The sequence below is a fragment of the Enhydra lutris genome, unplaced genomic scaffold (genome assembly GCF_002288905.1).
Source record: "Enhydra lutris kenyoni isolate GAN:26980312 unplaced genomic scaffold, ASM228890v2 scaffoldscaffold21, whole genome shotgun sequence".
NCBI classification, from domain to species: domain Eukaryota; kingdom Metazoa; phylum Chordata; class Mammalia; order Carnivora; family Mustelidae; genus Enhydra; species Enhydra lutris.
In genome coordinates this window covers 69,319,840-69,335,032 of record NW_019154105.1, presented here as the reverse complement: position 1 = coordinate 69,335,032, position 15,193 = coordinate 69,319,840, and the positions used below count along the sequence as shown (strand labels likewise).

Here is a 15,193-nt window from a genome sequence, read left to right as displayed (position 1 = left end):
GCCGGGGCGAGCCGATTGGAGGGAAGTTGTGTCGGGGCGGGGCGCGCGGCGGGCTCGGCGCTCGCTCCGGGAGAGTTGACAAAGCCCCGCAGGGAAGGACGCCTCGCGGCGCGGCGCCCCGGGCCCCTCGCCCCGCCGCCCCGGGACCCCGGCCCCGGCCTCCAGCCCCTGGACTCGACCCCTCCTCCCGCGCTGCCTCCGGACACCCGCCTCGGCGCCGGTCCTGGCCCGAGCCGCCCGCGCCCAGGTAGCGCCGCCCCGTCCCGAGGCCGGGCCCGGGGGCGCGGGGCGCCGGGGTGCGGCGCCCGGGGCGGCGATGACCGCGCAGCGCGTCCCGCGGGCCCGGCCCTGAGCCCCGCTGCCTGCCTGCCCCGCCGAGGTGAGACCCTCCGCGCGCCCGCGACCCCCGGGGGGCCGACTGGGAGGGCCTGCCCCGGAGGATCGGGGTCCGGGGTCCGGGATCTGGCCGGGGGCTGGGAGGGTACGGGTTCCGGAATACAGGGTGCGAGGCCGCCGGGCACCGCACGCGCCGCCGCCGACCCTGCCCCGCCAGTGGTCCTGTCCGCGCCCCGCCCCCGCCCCTGCACCCCACGTGGGCCCCCCCCAAGCGCAAATTTGTCCGCTAATGGCGCAGGCGATTATGTGCGCGGCCGCCGGTGTTGTGTGTCCCGCGGGCAGGGCCCGAGTTACAAGCGCCAGAAATCCAGACGGTGTTTAGAGACGGGGGGCGGCGGGGGAGGCCGGTAATTAGTGTAAACCCTTTGTCTGCCTTTGATACCCGCGGTGCTCCCCGCCGCCGCTTCCTCCGCCCGGAGCGCTGGCAGGGAGGGCGGGGAGGCCCGCACCCAGACCCTCGCAGCCCGGGACTGGGGTGCTGGCGGCCCCGGGGCCCTAGGCTAGAAGGTGGCGACTCCTACCCTGTACACCAGTGACCGACCCTCAATACCTCCAGGTCCGGACGGGCCAAGATGACGCCCAGCCCCACGTTGTTGCTGCTGCTGCCGCCGCTGCTGCTGGGGGCCCTCCCGCCGGCCGCCGCCGCCCGAGGTGAGTCCTGGCTACCAGCCCGGCGCCCCGGCCTGCGCCAGCGCCGCCCCTTTCCCTCCCGGGCCTGAACCCTGCCACAGTGCCCGGCTGGCGCGCGTGCCTGCGCCCCGCCCCTACTGGCCGGGAGCTTGGTGGGTCTTCTCACCCTCTGGGCCCCCAGGCTCAGCCAGAAGGTACATCCCCCTTTGCCCGTGGGGTGCCCCAGCTCACTCCCAGCTCACCCTTGGGACTCTATGCTCACTGAGGGGGCACACCTCACCCGCAGGGCCCCTCTCACCCAAAGGTCACCCCGGCTCACCTGTGGGACCCCACACTTGCTGGTAGAGTGGACTCTGGCCCCAGTGCCTCTCAGGACACATGCATATTTGTATGTGTACCTGAGGTTGAGGGCAGTTGGTTACCCTGAGGATTTTTGTGGGGTAGGCTGTTTGGCACAATGAACCCAGTTAGGCCCCTATGAGGACCCAACTAGACCCAGAGACCCCCATGGTGGCCAGGGTGCGGTTTGGGGACAGTGGGGACATTGTTAGTGTCTGGGACTCATGACCCAGCCCTGTGCCCTGAGCTGGCTCATCCCTGGGAAGATATAGGGTGGGGGGCTGGGGGATTGAGTGTCTAAAACATGGAGTTGCTGCATGGTGTAGGGGGTGGGGGCTTGTCTCCAGGCAGACCCAGAGGACCACCTGCTTCAGGCTACATACTGTGTGTGGGCGTGTTCCATTCCAGGACTCAGATGCAAGCTCACACACCTGATGTCCCAGTGGGCAGGCCTACAACGTCTCCCGAGGGACGCTCGCCCCTGTACCCAGCCCCAGCAAGGTATAGCCTTGGCTGACGGGTGATGGGACATAAGCGTTCACGGACTCCCGCCCGCCATCTTCTGCACTGGCCTCTTCTCAGCTAGGCGGGCCCTTTGGCCGGGCCAGCCCTTTGGGTGTGTTGACCACTCAGGAACGTCCCTGCCCTGTCCACCAGTCCTCTGAGGCTTCGCACCCCTCCCCCCCGCCACCCAGCGGGTACACCGAGCCCAGCCCGGCCTTATATGGGCACGTTCGGGAGTTGGGTGGCAGGCGGCAGCCCAGGTGGGCCTAATGCCACAGTACCCCCCCGCCTGCCCGGCTAGGGACTGGCCTGGTGGCCTGGTGGGGGCTGCCCAGGCGTGGCTGGGCCTGGCAGTGTCTTGGGCACGGCAGGCACTCAGGTCATATGCAGCAAGGCCCCCCCGCCCGCCAGTGGCCGGCAGCCTGGATTCTGATCCCTCTTTCATCTGCTTGGACTCCCCTCGATCCCACACCTGCCTGTCCTCTGGCTGCTCAGCCAGGGAGCTCTGGAGGCCGCTGGCCTGGCCTGGTCATTGGCTGGATCCTGACGCAGAGTGGCGGATGGCAGCAACGGCAGCGGGCAGCAGGGCCTGCCTCAGTGCCATGGGGCCCTGGAGGGGCCACACCCTGCTCTGTTTCCCTCAGCCTTGTCTTGGGGCTGCGCCTCGTCTCCAGCCTTGGCCCTCATGCCGGGTGTGCACTGCCCTGGCACCCACTCTCCAAGGGCAAGGTCCTGTGTGGCTTTGGGGGTGGGGTATGAGGCCCCTGTTCCTGAACAGTGCTGGCTTCCCCTCCAGCCTGGCCTTGAGGGGCACGGTCACTCTGGGCGCGCCCCCAGAGGGCCAGGCTGTTTGCCGAGAGCCATCTTCCCTGTGCGTCACACTCTCCACAGTTAGCCCGTCTCTATACCAGATCATGTTTTCAAAGTTCCCCTTTCTGAAAGTTTCACAATCAGGGTGGGTTTGTCTTCAACAGCATTTTCTAAATTGGAGGGAAGATAGGATTTGGGTTTCTCACAGTGGGAACTCGAGCAGCTCTGCTGACCTTGCCCTTCCCAGAGAGCTCTAGAAGAACTTGTGGAAGGGCTTCTCTGGTTTGAGCTTTTCCACAGGGGAAGCAGTGGACAGGTCTCTGGACAGCCAGCCCTCGAAGTCACCTTCCTGTCCCCTGGACTATGCTGGTGTGCCCTGGGAGGGCCTAGTGCGGCCCCCGGGGCCGGGCACTGGCTGCTGGATGCCCCACGCCGCGGGCATAGTGACTTCTTGCCGTCTGGGCTGTGTTGGGAAGGGCCCACCAGTGTGTGTGAGGGCGTGCGGAGGACGCGCGGCCGTCAGGAGGGCTGTCGTCGTGTGCGTGTGCGCTGGCTGACCTTGCTTGGCCTCTGGCCAGGCCGCAGGGGCTTCCCCCCACCCCGCCAGGCAGCCCCAGCTGAGGTGGATGTGCGGGAGCTGGGCCCAGGCGCTGTGAGGTGGGGATGCAGGCCAGCCGCCCCATTTATGTCTCGGGCCCCACTCCTGGAAGAGAAAATAAATCACTGTCCCCTCTGGGGGGAGGAGGGAGCCATGAACAAAGTCGCCTTTGGCTGGGCCTGGAAACTCCTACCGCAGGCTCCTTCTTCATTGTGCGGGAATCAATGGGCCTTCAACCCCCGCCCAGTGCCATGGGGAAATGTTGGTTTTTCCCAGCAGTGGCCTCAGCCTCCGGCCTGGGGTTTGGACACTGCTAAGAGTGCTGGCGGAGGCAGGCGGTGGTCCTAGTGGGCCGGGAGTCTCACTGCTGGCCGCGTTGCTGCTGGTGGCGGGCCTTCTGTACCATTCCAGTGACCGTAGCCCTGGCATGTCCAGGACACAGCCTCTGGCCCATGCTGCCACCCCACCCTGCCTGCCATCTGTCTTTCAAGTGGTGGTCACTGTGTGCTCCTGGTCAAGCCTGTGGGTGTTCAGTGTGGCTACTCTTGGGGCCCGAGGGCAGTGGGAGCCACTGTCCTGGGCTAGTTCAGGCTGGGTCTGCATCCAGACGGTCCACAGTCCAGGAAGGCTGGGGGAGGGGATTTGGGGCATGGGGAGAGACGTGGGCAGCACAGCCCGGAAGGTGGTATGGGTACTGGTCAGGTGAGGGGAGAATGGCCTTCGGGTGAGGGAAGAGCGTGGGCAGAGGTGGGCGGATCTCACTGACCAGGGTGGACATCTTGGGGCTGCAGATGCCCTGGTGTAGCTGGATGGGGGCCAGGAGTGGGAATAGGCCAGGACTGGGCTGAGAGGCTGGTTGGCTGGGGTACAGGGAAAAGGGGTTGGGGACATCCTGGGGGCTAGCTTCCTGTCCCCAGTGAGTTGCTGGGCCAGGGCCTCGAGGCTGGTGGGCCTGGGTCCCTTTGTCCCACAGGAACCGGCCCCCTTGGGGAGAACCAGCATGAGTCAGGGGCTCCCAGGTCTGTCCCTGGAATGCAGGGGATAGTGTGGCAGGGAGGTGCTCCAGCCTGGGACCTGCTGATGCCCAGGGCTTCCCTTCGTGGCAGGAAACAATGGCTTTCTTCCCCAGTTTGTTAGAGATTTACACAAGTCCTGCACTATGAAGAGATAACGGGGCCTGGGGCAGCAGGTGGTGGAGAGGATGCTGTGCCCAGCTCTGGCCTGGGACTGCCCTGGGCGGTGATCTCCTCTGACCCCACCATGCTGAGCCTCAGGACAGCTGGGCCACTGGCTGGCCCTGGCACTCTGTAGTGGCCTGCCTGGTCTGGTGGGGACCGTGGGCTTCACTGTGGAGCCTGGCAGCGGGTGCTCTGTGCCCTGCAGCCTGTGGAGATCTCAGGGGTCCCAGTGTGCCACAGCCTCGTACCTATAGTCTGTCAGCAAGAAGCTGGCTGTGGGCTGTTGGCTGGGACCCTGGGGTGGATGAAGCTGGTGTGGGTGGGAGTGCGGGGCTCTGTGGCCTGGGGCTTGGGCCGTCCGGTGCTTGAGCCCTCACAGGGAGGAGCAGCACTGGTGCCAACCTCTGACCCGGGGTTCCAGGCTCAGGAAACACCGTGTCACATGGGTTCAAGCCCATGGCAGGCAGGGCCCTGGGTGCGCTGGGCCTCTTGTCCTGTTACCCTGTCCCCAGGGTCCAGCGCCAGCTTGTGAGGGAGACCCAGGGGACCAGGTCCTTCTTGGCTCCGGGGCTGGGGCTGGGGCTGGGCCCCTCTAGGGAGGTGGTGATGCTAGACCAGTTCTAGGTGCATGATGTTTTTCTGAGGTGGGGGAGGGGGGCAGGGGTCAGCTTGGAGTCTGTGGACTTGGCAGGCTCTGGACGCAGCCACCGGGGTGTGCCACTGAGCCATCTAGACTGGTCCTGGGGCTGTGGGTGTTGGGTGTGGGTGCCGTTAGCTGTTGGCAGTTCCTGTGGGGACCCCCTCGCCAGGGCAGCAGCCTGTCAGGGAGTGCTCTGTGGCCCCCGTGTGTGTCTTGGGAGTGTCAAGGAGGAAGAGCCCTGGTCAGGGCTGGGCTGGAGGTCTGCCTGGGGCTTCCAGGGCTGGGGACAGACCTGGATGGTCCCCCCCACCGGCCTGTCGCCTTCCATGGTGCTGCTCCCCGGGCGGTGTGTCGGGCCGGACACCGCGAACAGCTTGCTGACTCAGTGGGTCAGGCTGTCCCTTTGTTGCACCCAGACAGCCTGGCTTCTGGGGCAACTGCCCGCCCTGTGGGTCCTACCAGTTCCATGGATAGATCCCATGAGTCCAGCCCCCAGGGGCCGCCCTGGGCCTGCTGGTGATTGGGAGCGCATGTGTGTGCACACGTGTACCAGAGTGGCTCAGAACCAGGGCGGAGGCTAAGCCCTGCCTCTCATGGCTGTCCTGGGGTGGTCTTTATCTGGGCCCCCTCTTTTCAGCCTCCCAGCCCTTGTCTTCTTGGGGAGGGCACTGGCCCCAGGTCCACCTCTGCGTGGTGTTCACCCACCACGGGGACCAGTACAGGGACCCCCACTCTGCTGGAGAGTGTCCCCCTGCCTCTGCTGGTTCAGAGCGTACAGCCAGGCTAGACGGGACCTACCTCGCTTCCCTGCCCCCCCGTCAGGCCCTGTCACAGTGTCCTTTGAGTCCTCTTTTCCAGACCACTTGACTTCTCAAGGAGGAGAGGGCTCCAGTGGCTCCAGCTGGCCATCCAAAGTCCCTTCCCAGCCAGTCCCAACAAGGTCAGCCTGATGGCTCCCCAACCCCAGCCAGAGGGTTCCTTCCAGGCTGGCCATTTCCAGGGCTTCTCAGGGCTGATTGGGAATGGAGTGAGCTCTGATGTACTGACCAGCTGATTCCTGCAGCCCCTCACTTCCACCCGTGTCCGTGGCCCCTGTGTGGGCAGCGTGGACTGGCACTTGGGGCCCCCGGGAGGGCTGGTGTCTGGCCCAGCTCCTCATGAAGGCTGCTCGGGGTCAGCAGGTCACGAATGCCTTGGGCGGCGGAGAGAGGGAGAGGCTGGCACAGGCAATGACCCCACAGCCAGGCCCGAGACAAACCTGAACAGGATGGGGGCTCGGCTGTGGTTCAGATGGAGCGGCCAGAGCAGGCCACCCCAAGAGGGACACTGCAGCCCCCTAGGGGGGCTGGGGAGGGTGTTGGGGAGAGATACCAGGAAGGGATGGGCAGTGTAGAGGCTGTAAGGGTTAGGGAGGTGTGGGGGGCTGCGCTTCAGGTGGCCCCCGAAGGTGTGTGGAAACTGCATGGGCTAGACTGCCACTGGGGTCCTGTCCCTAGCCCTCCAGCATGTGTCACCCCTCCATCCGTCCCAGCTCCCCTGCTCTTTCAGCCCTCCTGGGCTCTGCTGGGATAGGAGGAGCATCAGCTGAGGTTATAGTGTTTTAACCCTTGGGCAACCGTCCTCATGGCAGGTGGGGCAAGGGGGTCTCTGGTGTGGGGAGTTTGCCTCTACTATTGGTGTATGACTGTGTATGTGCGTGTGCCTGGGAGCCTGTCTGTGGGTAGGGTGTGTGCATCTGGGGGGCAGCCCATGTGTCTGAGAACAGTGTCTGAGGAATAGCCTGTGTCTGGGGATAGTATCTGGGGGACAGCCTGTGTGTCTGGGGACTGTCTGGGGGACAGCCTGTGTGTCTGGGGGACAGTGTCTAGGGGACAGTCCGTGTGTCTAGGGACAGTGTCTGGGGGATAGCCTGTGTGTCTGGGGACAGTGTGGGGGACAACCTGTGTGTCTGGGGACAGTGTCTGAGAGAGTGGGGGACAACCTGTGTGTCTGGGGGACAGCCCATGTGCCTGGGGACAGCGTCTGGAGATGGCGTGATCAGGTGGTTGTGTGGCACCTGAGTTCTGGGTGGTGGCTGGGAAGCCTGGAAGTGTAGGCTGGATATATGGGGTCTTCCTGGTTGCTGCCCCTGACCCTTCCCCACACCCCCATTCTAGTATGCTGTCACAGCTTTGGGGATGGGGTAGGGCGGGAAGGAGAGAGGGAGAAGGGGGTGTGGTGGTCCTCTCTCTGCCTACCGCATTGATGTTTAGCCCCCTTGAGGGGTGAGACCCAGCCCCAGCCTCCATTTACCCCCTCCACATGGCCATGCACATCCTGCCCATGCCCCCTGAAATTCCTCAAGGCTGTGGCTTGGGGCTCATGGAAGGTCAAGGGCTTCCTGGAGGTCGTGCTTGTGGGGAAAGTGCCTGTGCTGAAGGATCCAGAGGCTGCCCTGGAGCTGGTGGGAAACTGCCCCCGCTCCGCCCCCTGCACACCCTCCAGCTGCCCATCTGCCTCAGGTCTTGCCTCAGTTTGCCTCTGGCTGGGTGGGTCGGGCACCTGACCAGGTGGAACAATGGGGGCTTGTGTTTCCTGAGCTAAATATAGAGCCGTGGCAGTCACACTGGCGGCCAAAATCCCCAGGAATCTGGGGGGGGCTCCCTCCGGTGAGCCTGCTGGGGTCTCTGCAGAGGCAGGGGATGGAGGGGGCAGGGAAGGCCCGGCTCAGGGGGAGGGGAAAGGGGCTGTTTGCTTTAGGATAAGGCTGGCTCCGGCTGGGGCCTCTGGCTGCCTGCCTGCCTGTCCCCTTGTCCTGCACGCAGGCCAGCCCTCGAGGCCACACCTCCGGTCCGTCTGGCAGCCACTGGGCTCTGTCCTCCTCTCCGCAGTGGCTGAGGGGGCCTGTGGTCTCTGCGGCCCTGTAGATGCCCCTGACCCCCACTCCTCACACCCTACTGCCTGGTACAGGGAAGGGGCAGGGCTGCAGGTGCCCCTCCTGGCCCCGGAAGCGCTGTCTGCTGGGTCCTCTTTCTGCCACTGATGCAGGCTTCTTCCAGGATGGGTCCAGGACAGGAAAGCCCGGGGAGAGAGGGACACTGTCTTAGCCCCCTATGCTTGCCAGGCAGTGTTTGGGCCTGTGTGGACAGCCAGATGTCAGCCTGGGGGCAGGCTGAGGGGGTGCCCTTTCTGTCCTGCAGTCTGGGGTGCCCCTTTGAATAGTGGGATTGCAAGCAATGACAGGTGTTGGACAGGGCCTGCCTGGGAGTAAGGCTGGGACCCGGGGCACGCCGGGGGGCCTCAGGAGACCCCCGCAACTGTCTCACTGTGACTTGATGGGTGTCTGGGGGGCCCCATATGCAACTGAGAAATTTGGGAGAGGTAGGTCTCAGCAGCTGCTTGCTGGGGCCCTGGGGGCCTGGTCAAGAGGGGGCTGGCTGAGAGTGCGGGGATGGCCTGGGGCCCATGTTAGGAGCCCCATGGCAGGAGTGGGGGGAACCCTAGCAGAGGCAGAAGCGTTCCTGGGGGTGTGCTTGGTGGGGTGGGTGGGAGGGTGGGTGGGGTTGGGTAGGGCCCTCCCCCACCTCAAGCTCCCTTTTCACCAGTGGGCATAGAGGGCACAGAGGGAAGGGCCTGGTGTTGCTGTGCCCCTGCTGTGCCCCCCAATCCTCCGTCCCCCTAGCAAAGCCGGGCCCCTCCCTGCCTAGACCCTGGGCTGTCAGCTCTCTCCATCCGAATGGGGGCCAGCACCCCCTGCCCTCACCGTGAGCAGACCAGTGGTGTGGGGCTACACTCCGCACAGGTCCCCTGGGGCTGGGAGGTGGTGCACAGGAAGCTGCCAGGAGCCTCTGGAAAGCCCAGGGACACTCTCTGGGTCCTGGAGGGGAAGGCCAGCAACACAGCCAGCTGGTACCTACACACCATAGAAACACCAGCTGCTTCTTGAGAGCACGTGCTGCCCGCAGGCCCCATAGCTGTGCATCTCAGGGCGGCCGCTGGCCGGCTCCTCTGGGAGGCCAGGACGCAGGATTCAGGCCATCCAGGCCCGAGTGGCTATGGTGTGGAGTGAGCACCCCGGGCCAACAGCCAGAGGGCGGGATCCTGGGAGCTAGGCCCCGGAAGGGCAGCGGGGTGCCCGGAGACATCTGTCCTGGTCTGGGGGTACGGTCAGCGGGGCGAGTGTAAGGGCTCAGCGCCCCCTGAGGTCGCCCCAAGGTGTAGGAGCCTTGGGGCTTGGCCAGGATGCGACCCCACCTCTCTGGGACGCCTGCAGTGTCCTCTGCAGCCGGCTCGCCATGCCTGCTGGCCCTGCACCCAGGAGGCACCGAGGCTGGCCGTGAGCTGGGACAGGGCTGGGAGTGGGTTTCTTCCCGCTGGTGACTTGGGCTTCTCCTATTGGGGGACAGTGGGCAGGGGGCTGCCAGCCAGACAGGAACCCTGCTGCTTGCCCTTGGACCCCAGGGACTCAGGGTCATGCCGCCCTATCGTGCCACTCTGCCCAGCCTCCTGCCAAGGTGCCGCTGGCATCAGGGAGGCCCTTGGCCAGGCACACATAGCCAGGCACTGACCGGACCATGAGACACATCTGTTTGTGCTACACGGACTTGGTGCTGTGTGCCTTGCCTGTGGGGAGTACATGGGGGTCCATCCTGGCTCGCCTGTGGACGCGCAGCCTGGGTGAGCCACTCTGGCCCCTCTGTATCCTGGCTCCTCCGTGACATGATGTGACGGCATATCCGGGGAGCTCAGATCCCGGCAGTGGCGGGATCCGGGAGACTGCTGATCCCTGCGGGCTGGGGCCAGGGCCCAGGGCTTCAGACCCCCGCTGCCTGGGCTGGGCAGGCAGGCAGCTGACGGGGGCTCCCACACGCAGGCCTGCCTGCACTCCTGACCACTGGCCACCCGCCCCTCCCTGACTGAGCCCTCTGACCCACCCACAGGCCCCCCAAGGATGGCAGACAAGGTGGTTCCAAGGCAGGTGGCCCGGCTGGGCCGCACTGTGCGGCTGCAGTGCCCCGTGGAGGGAGACCCGCCGCCGCTGACCATGTGGACCAAGGACGGCCGCACCATCCATGGCGGTTGGAGCCGCTTCCGGGTGCTGCCCCAGGGCCTGAAGGTGAAGGAGGTGGAGCGGGAGGACGCCGGCGCCTATGTGTGCAAGGCCACCAACGGCTTCGGCAGCCTCAGCGTCAACTACACCCTCATCGTGATGGGTCAGTGATGCCCATGCTGGGGCCGTGTGAGCCCAAGTCCACGTGAGCCCGGGAAGCAGACCTTCCCTGTGTGGCCCCACCCCACCCCAGTGCTGCTACCAGGAGGAGACCCACCTGCCTGCCTCCTCTAAGCCCAGGACAGGCGCCTGACCTCTGGGACCACCACCCCCAGCCCGGGCCCTCCTCCTCAGGCCTGTGCCGCGGGGTCCCCAGAGCCTCTGCTGACGGGGAGACTCAGGCTGGCTAGGGGGTGGCAGGAGTGGGAATGGGAGAGCCCCAGGGTGGTGGTCTTGTGAAGGGCCGGCTGGGAGCCCAGGCCTTGGCGTCGGCTCTGACTTTGAGGCTCAGATTTCAGAGTTCAGAGGGGCCGCCAAGGGCCTTGTGTTCTCTTCTGCCTCTGGGGCTCTGGTGTGGGGGCTGGCGGGGTCCCCAGAGACACACCCGTGGCTCGCTGGTACCGGGAGGGCTCCTGGGCTGGGTGCCTGGAGGTGGGGCTCCCTGGCAGCCATGGCGCCCCATCTCGCAAAGGGGGCGAGCTTGACCTGTGCGGCCCCCTCCCTGGGTCCCTGGCTGGGTGGAGGAGGCTGTGACAGGAAGGGCATTCCTTGGCCTGCCCCACCCCCACTGGGCCCCCTGCTCTGGATCGTGGAATGGGAACACGGCTGGTGTCCCCCCCCCCCACTGTCCTCTGAGAGGGGAGGGTGACGAGGCGGTATGTGAGCCATGTCAGCTCTCCAAGGCCTCGGCCCCCTTGATGTGGGCTAGGGTTACCGCAGCTGCCGGGCGGGCCCGGCCCCCTCCTCCCACTGGGCCTGCAGACCCCCCGGAGCCGGGGGGGCTCTGTTGGGGTCACCTGCACCCAGGCAGTGGGCTGGGCGGGCAGCTCTTGCCCAGCTGTCTCTGGGATTCTGAGAGATGGGTGTGCCCTGGGGGCGCGCATGTGTGTTTGCAGAGCTCTCCCAGCTGGGCCGGAGGCCAGGGCCTGGGAACCAGCCTGGGGTTGGGGGGGCACTGTTGGGGCCCCCCTCACTTGCTGTCCTCTCTGCAGATGATACTGGCGCAGGAAGGGAGCATCTGGGGCACGACGGTGCCCCCGGGGGCCAGGAGGATGCAGCCAGCAAGCAGTGGGGTGAGAGGGGTGGGCATTGCCATCCTCCCTGGGCATGGGTGGGGGTGCCTCCCAGTGTCCTGCTCACCCGTGTGCTGGCCATTCCGCAGCACGGCCCCGCTTCACGCAGCCCTCCAAGATGAGGCGTCGTGTGATCGCTCGGCCCGTGGGCAGCTCCGTGCGGCTCAAGTGCGTAGCCAGTGGGCACCCACGGCCCGACATCATGTGGATGAAGGACGACCAGGCCCTGACGGGCCTGGAGGCCGGGGAGCACAGGAAGAAGAAGTGGACACTGAGCCTGAAGAACCTGCGTCCCGAGGACAGTGGCAGGTACACGTGCCGTGTGTCCAACCGTGCAGGCGCCATCAATGCAACCTACAAGGTGGATGTGATCCGTGAGTGCAGGGGGCTGGGGCCAGGGCGGGGGTGGGGTGGGGGCGGCCCGAGGTGGCGCCGATGACCCGCTGTGTCTCCATGCAGAGCGGACGCGCTCCAAGCCCGTCCTCACGGGCACGCACCCCGTGAACACGACCGTGGACTTTGGGGGCACCACATCCTTCCAGTGCAAAGTGCGCAGCGATGTGAAGCCGGTGATCCAGTGGCTGAAGCGTGTGGAGTATGGTGCCGAGGGCCGCTACAACTCCACCATCGACGTGGGCGGCCAGAAGTTCGTGGTGCTGCCCACGGGGGATGTGTGGTCGAGGCCTGACGGCTCCTACCTCAACAAGCTGCTCATTGCGCGCGCACGCCAGGATGATGCCGGCATGTACATCTGCCTGGGGGCCAACACCATGGGCTACAGCTTCCGCAGTGCCTTCCTCACCGTGCTGCCAGGTGCGCCCCCTCCCTGCTCCCACCCCGGCTGCGCGAGGCGCCACGCAAGGCCACGGGCTGGCCGGTCGCGGGCTGTCCTGAGACCTGTGGCGACATTGCTCTCCCCACCCCCGTCCTTGGCCTCTCTTGCAGACCCCAAGCCACCAGGGCCCCCCGTGGCCCCCTCGTCCTCGACCACCAGCTTGCCGTGGCCCGTGGTCATCGGCATCCCGGCTGGCGCCGTCTTCATCCTTGGCACCGTGCTCCTGTGGCTCTGCCAGGCCAAGAAGAAGCCGTGCGCACCCGGGCCCACCCCGCCTCTGCCTGCACACCGCACGCCCATGGCCGCCCGCGACCGGGCCGGGGACAAGGACCGTCCCATGCCCCCCAGCCTCGGCCCTGCCCCTGGTGTGGGGCTGTGCGAGGAGCTCGGGCCTCCGGCGGCACCCCAGCATCTGCTGGGCCCCGGCCCATCTGCCGGGCCCAGACTTTATCCCAAACTCTACACGGACGTGCACACGCACACGCACACACACACGCACTCGCACACGCACTCACATGTGGAGGGCAAGGTCCACCAGCACATCCACTACCAGTGCTAGCCAGTGCCATGGGGTGGGGCTCTGCCCACTGGCCCTGTGGGGTCCAGGTCGGGGCGGCGGGCCCATGGGGGACAGGCAGCTACGCAGAGAGCTGGGGCCTAGGCAGGAGGCACAGTCAGCACCCTGGGGCGCCCTGGGTGACAGACACATACCTCTGGACACACACACACACACACACACATACCCTCAGACTAAGATACCTGGGAAGGTCTGTGCCGGTAACTTTGCAGTGTGCATGTAGCAATGGGCTAGTTGATGAAGGAACCCCTCGCCCCATGAGGAGGGTTCCACAGGGGCCATGGTCAAGCCACCCCTCCCCGCGCCTGGCAGGGGTCTGAGAGGACCCTGGCCAAACCCCCGAGGCCTGCCCCGTGCCGACTGCCGTGTCCCTACCCAGGCCTCCACCAGTGGCTGGCTATGTTTGCCAGTACCTGTCCGGGCATTCCCCAGGCTCCCGGGCTGGGAGGTCAGGCAGAGCAGTCTAGGCTCCTGCCCTGAGAGGCTGGAGCCCCCTGGGGGTGACCCTGCCCTCGCCAGAGCGAAGGGCCCTTGATATTTATATTTAAGAAAAGAAAATAATAATATTAATAATGCTGGAAGGAAGGTGTACACAGAGCCTGCCTGACCTCAGGCCCAGGACACACCTGGCCTGCTGGCCAACTGGATGGCTGCCTCAGGGCCGGGCACCATTGCCCCACTGCCTGTGGCAGCCCCAGACCTCTGTAATTTTATATAGAGTTTGAGCTGAAGCTTCGTATATTTAATTTATTTTGTTAAACAAGAAAATGTGCATCCTCTTCCATTAAGCTAATGTTTCTGCCTTTGGCTTGTGTGTGTGTGCATGTGTGTGCGGGCCTGGGTCTGTGTACAGGTGTGTGTGCGGGCCTGGGTCTGTGTACAGGCGTGTGTGCGGTCCTGGGTCTGTGTACAGGCATGTTTGTGGGCCTGGTCTGTGTACAGGCTTGTGTGCCCATGTGTGCTTATGTCTGTGTACAGCTGTGTGCGTGGCCATGCCTGTGGGCCTGTGTGGCAGGCCCAGGCTCCAGGAGTCCTATAGTTGGCCTAAGGTTCTGGGATGACACCTTGGGGTCCCAGGGTCCCGGGGCCCCGTCAGCTGCCCTGAAATGGGCTCAGGTGGCCGTGTTTGGAGCACTGACTGACTCACACCCCTGCAAGCAGCTCCCTAGCTAGCTAGAGTCCTGCCTGGTCCAGTGGATGTCCCGTCTCTTACCCGTACGGCCCTGAGGGCCCTCAGTGTAGGGCCTGTGGTTTCCCTGCCCCACACTCTGGGGCTTCAGCTGGTGGCCTCAGAGGACTGGGGCCTCGTTGTCATCCCTGTCCTGGTGCCTGCCGCCTAGAGGATGCAGTCCCCAGTCTGCCAGCCACTACTGGGCCATGGACCATGGTCTCACTCCAGCTGCGGACCCTGAGGCTGGGACTCACCGCGCCTTAAGAAAAGGCACGAAGATAATATGATTTTAGCAAAGCCACTCGTTTGAGGTGCTTCGGGTCCCCAGAGCCTCGGAAGGTCTGGCTGAAGGAATGGGGCCTTGCTGGTGTTTGGGGCACTGGAGGGAACACGAAGAGCTTCTGCCCAGCCCTACAGGCCAGGACACTCAGCACCCTACCTGGTTCTGCTGGTTCCTTGCAGCCAGAGCTCCCCAAGGTCAGAGCCAAGCCTCCCCTGGCTCCCTTCTCCTTAGCCGAGGGCAGGTCTGGGAACCCTGTCCTCTGGTGTCTGGGGCTAGGCCCCATCCTCTGGCCCTCTTCCACTGGCACCCCTGGCCTCCCCAGGATGGACCCCACTCTTTCTCCCCCAAGGAGGTAGGGGCTAGCCGTGAGGGAAGGCGCACTGGGGCAATCCTGATTCCATAGGCAGTGACCAAGCCTGGGCAGGGCTGGTGGCGGCCAACTTCAGGGGACACCATGGGAAGCCAGCTGTGGCAGCTCTGTTGGGCAAGCAGGGGGAGCTGTGGGGGCTTCAGGCAGCCACAGCTGGTGACCAGCCGATGCTCTCCAGACAGGACAGGTTGTGGGGGCTGGAGCCTGGATGTGTTTCTCTCCCAGGTCGGGGTGGGATGGAGAGTCAGCCTTGGGTGGCGGGGAGAACTCAGGCTACAGGACATCCATAGGCCATGGGAATGAGCCGTTTCCCCCGCCCCCCCCGCACCTGGGAGGGTACAGCTCCTGCCCCCCGCCTGGACCTCCAAAGGTGCCTGTGCCCTTCCTAGCTGAGGTCCAGTGTCTCTGCCTGGGCCTCACATGGGAACTGCCTCTGTCTTTTGTCCCCAAGGAGTTCTGATGGTCCGTCTCTCAGGGGCAAGACAGGTCCGGCAGGGCCCTGGGTCCTGGCTCTCACTGAGACCGGCAGCCCTGGGCTCCA

At 65.3% G+C, this 15,193-nt stretch overlaps 1 protein-coding gene across 1 annotated transcript; it reads left to right on the top strand.

Moving 5' to 3' along the window:
* Positions 1 to 305: 305 nt before the first annotated feature.
* On the top strand, positions 306 to 13,599 carry LOC111149060 (fibroblast growth factor receptor like 1). The gene is made up of 7 exons (XM_022505963.1): positions 306 to 379; positions 953 to 1,047; positions 10,015 to 10,287; positions 11,336 to 11,416; positions 11,506 to 11,790; positions 11,876 to 12,229; positions 12,362 to 13,599. The coding sequence occupies exons 2-7, from the start codon at positions 969 to 971 to the stop codon at positions 12,808 to 12,810; spliced, it is 1,521 nt and encodes a 506-aa protein (XP_022361671.1). The 5' UTR covers positions 306 to 379; positions 953 to 968; the 3' UTR covers positions 12,811 to 13,599.
* The last annotated feature ends 1,594 nt before the right edge of the window (positions 13,600 to 15,193 follow it).

Bases quoted from the DNA above. Each gene is read 5' to 3' on its own strand.
- LOC111149060 (XM_022505963.1), top strand. From the start codon at position 969: ATGACGCCCAGCCCCACGTTGTTGCTGCTGCTGCCGCCGCTGCTGCTG. The intron at 10,288-11,335 runs GTCAGTGATGCC...TCCTCTCTGCAG, and splicing joins CTACACCCTCATCGTGATGG to ATGATACTGGCGCAGGAAGG. The intron at 12,230-12,361 runs GTGCGCCCCCTC...CCTCTCTTGCAG, and splicing joins CTTCCTCACCGTGCTGCCAG to ACCCCAAGCCACCAGGGCCC.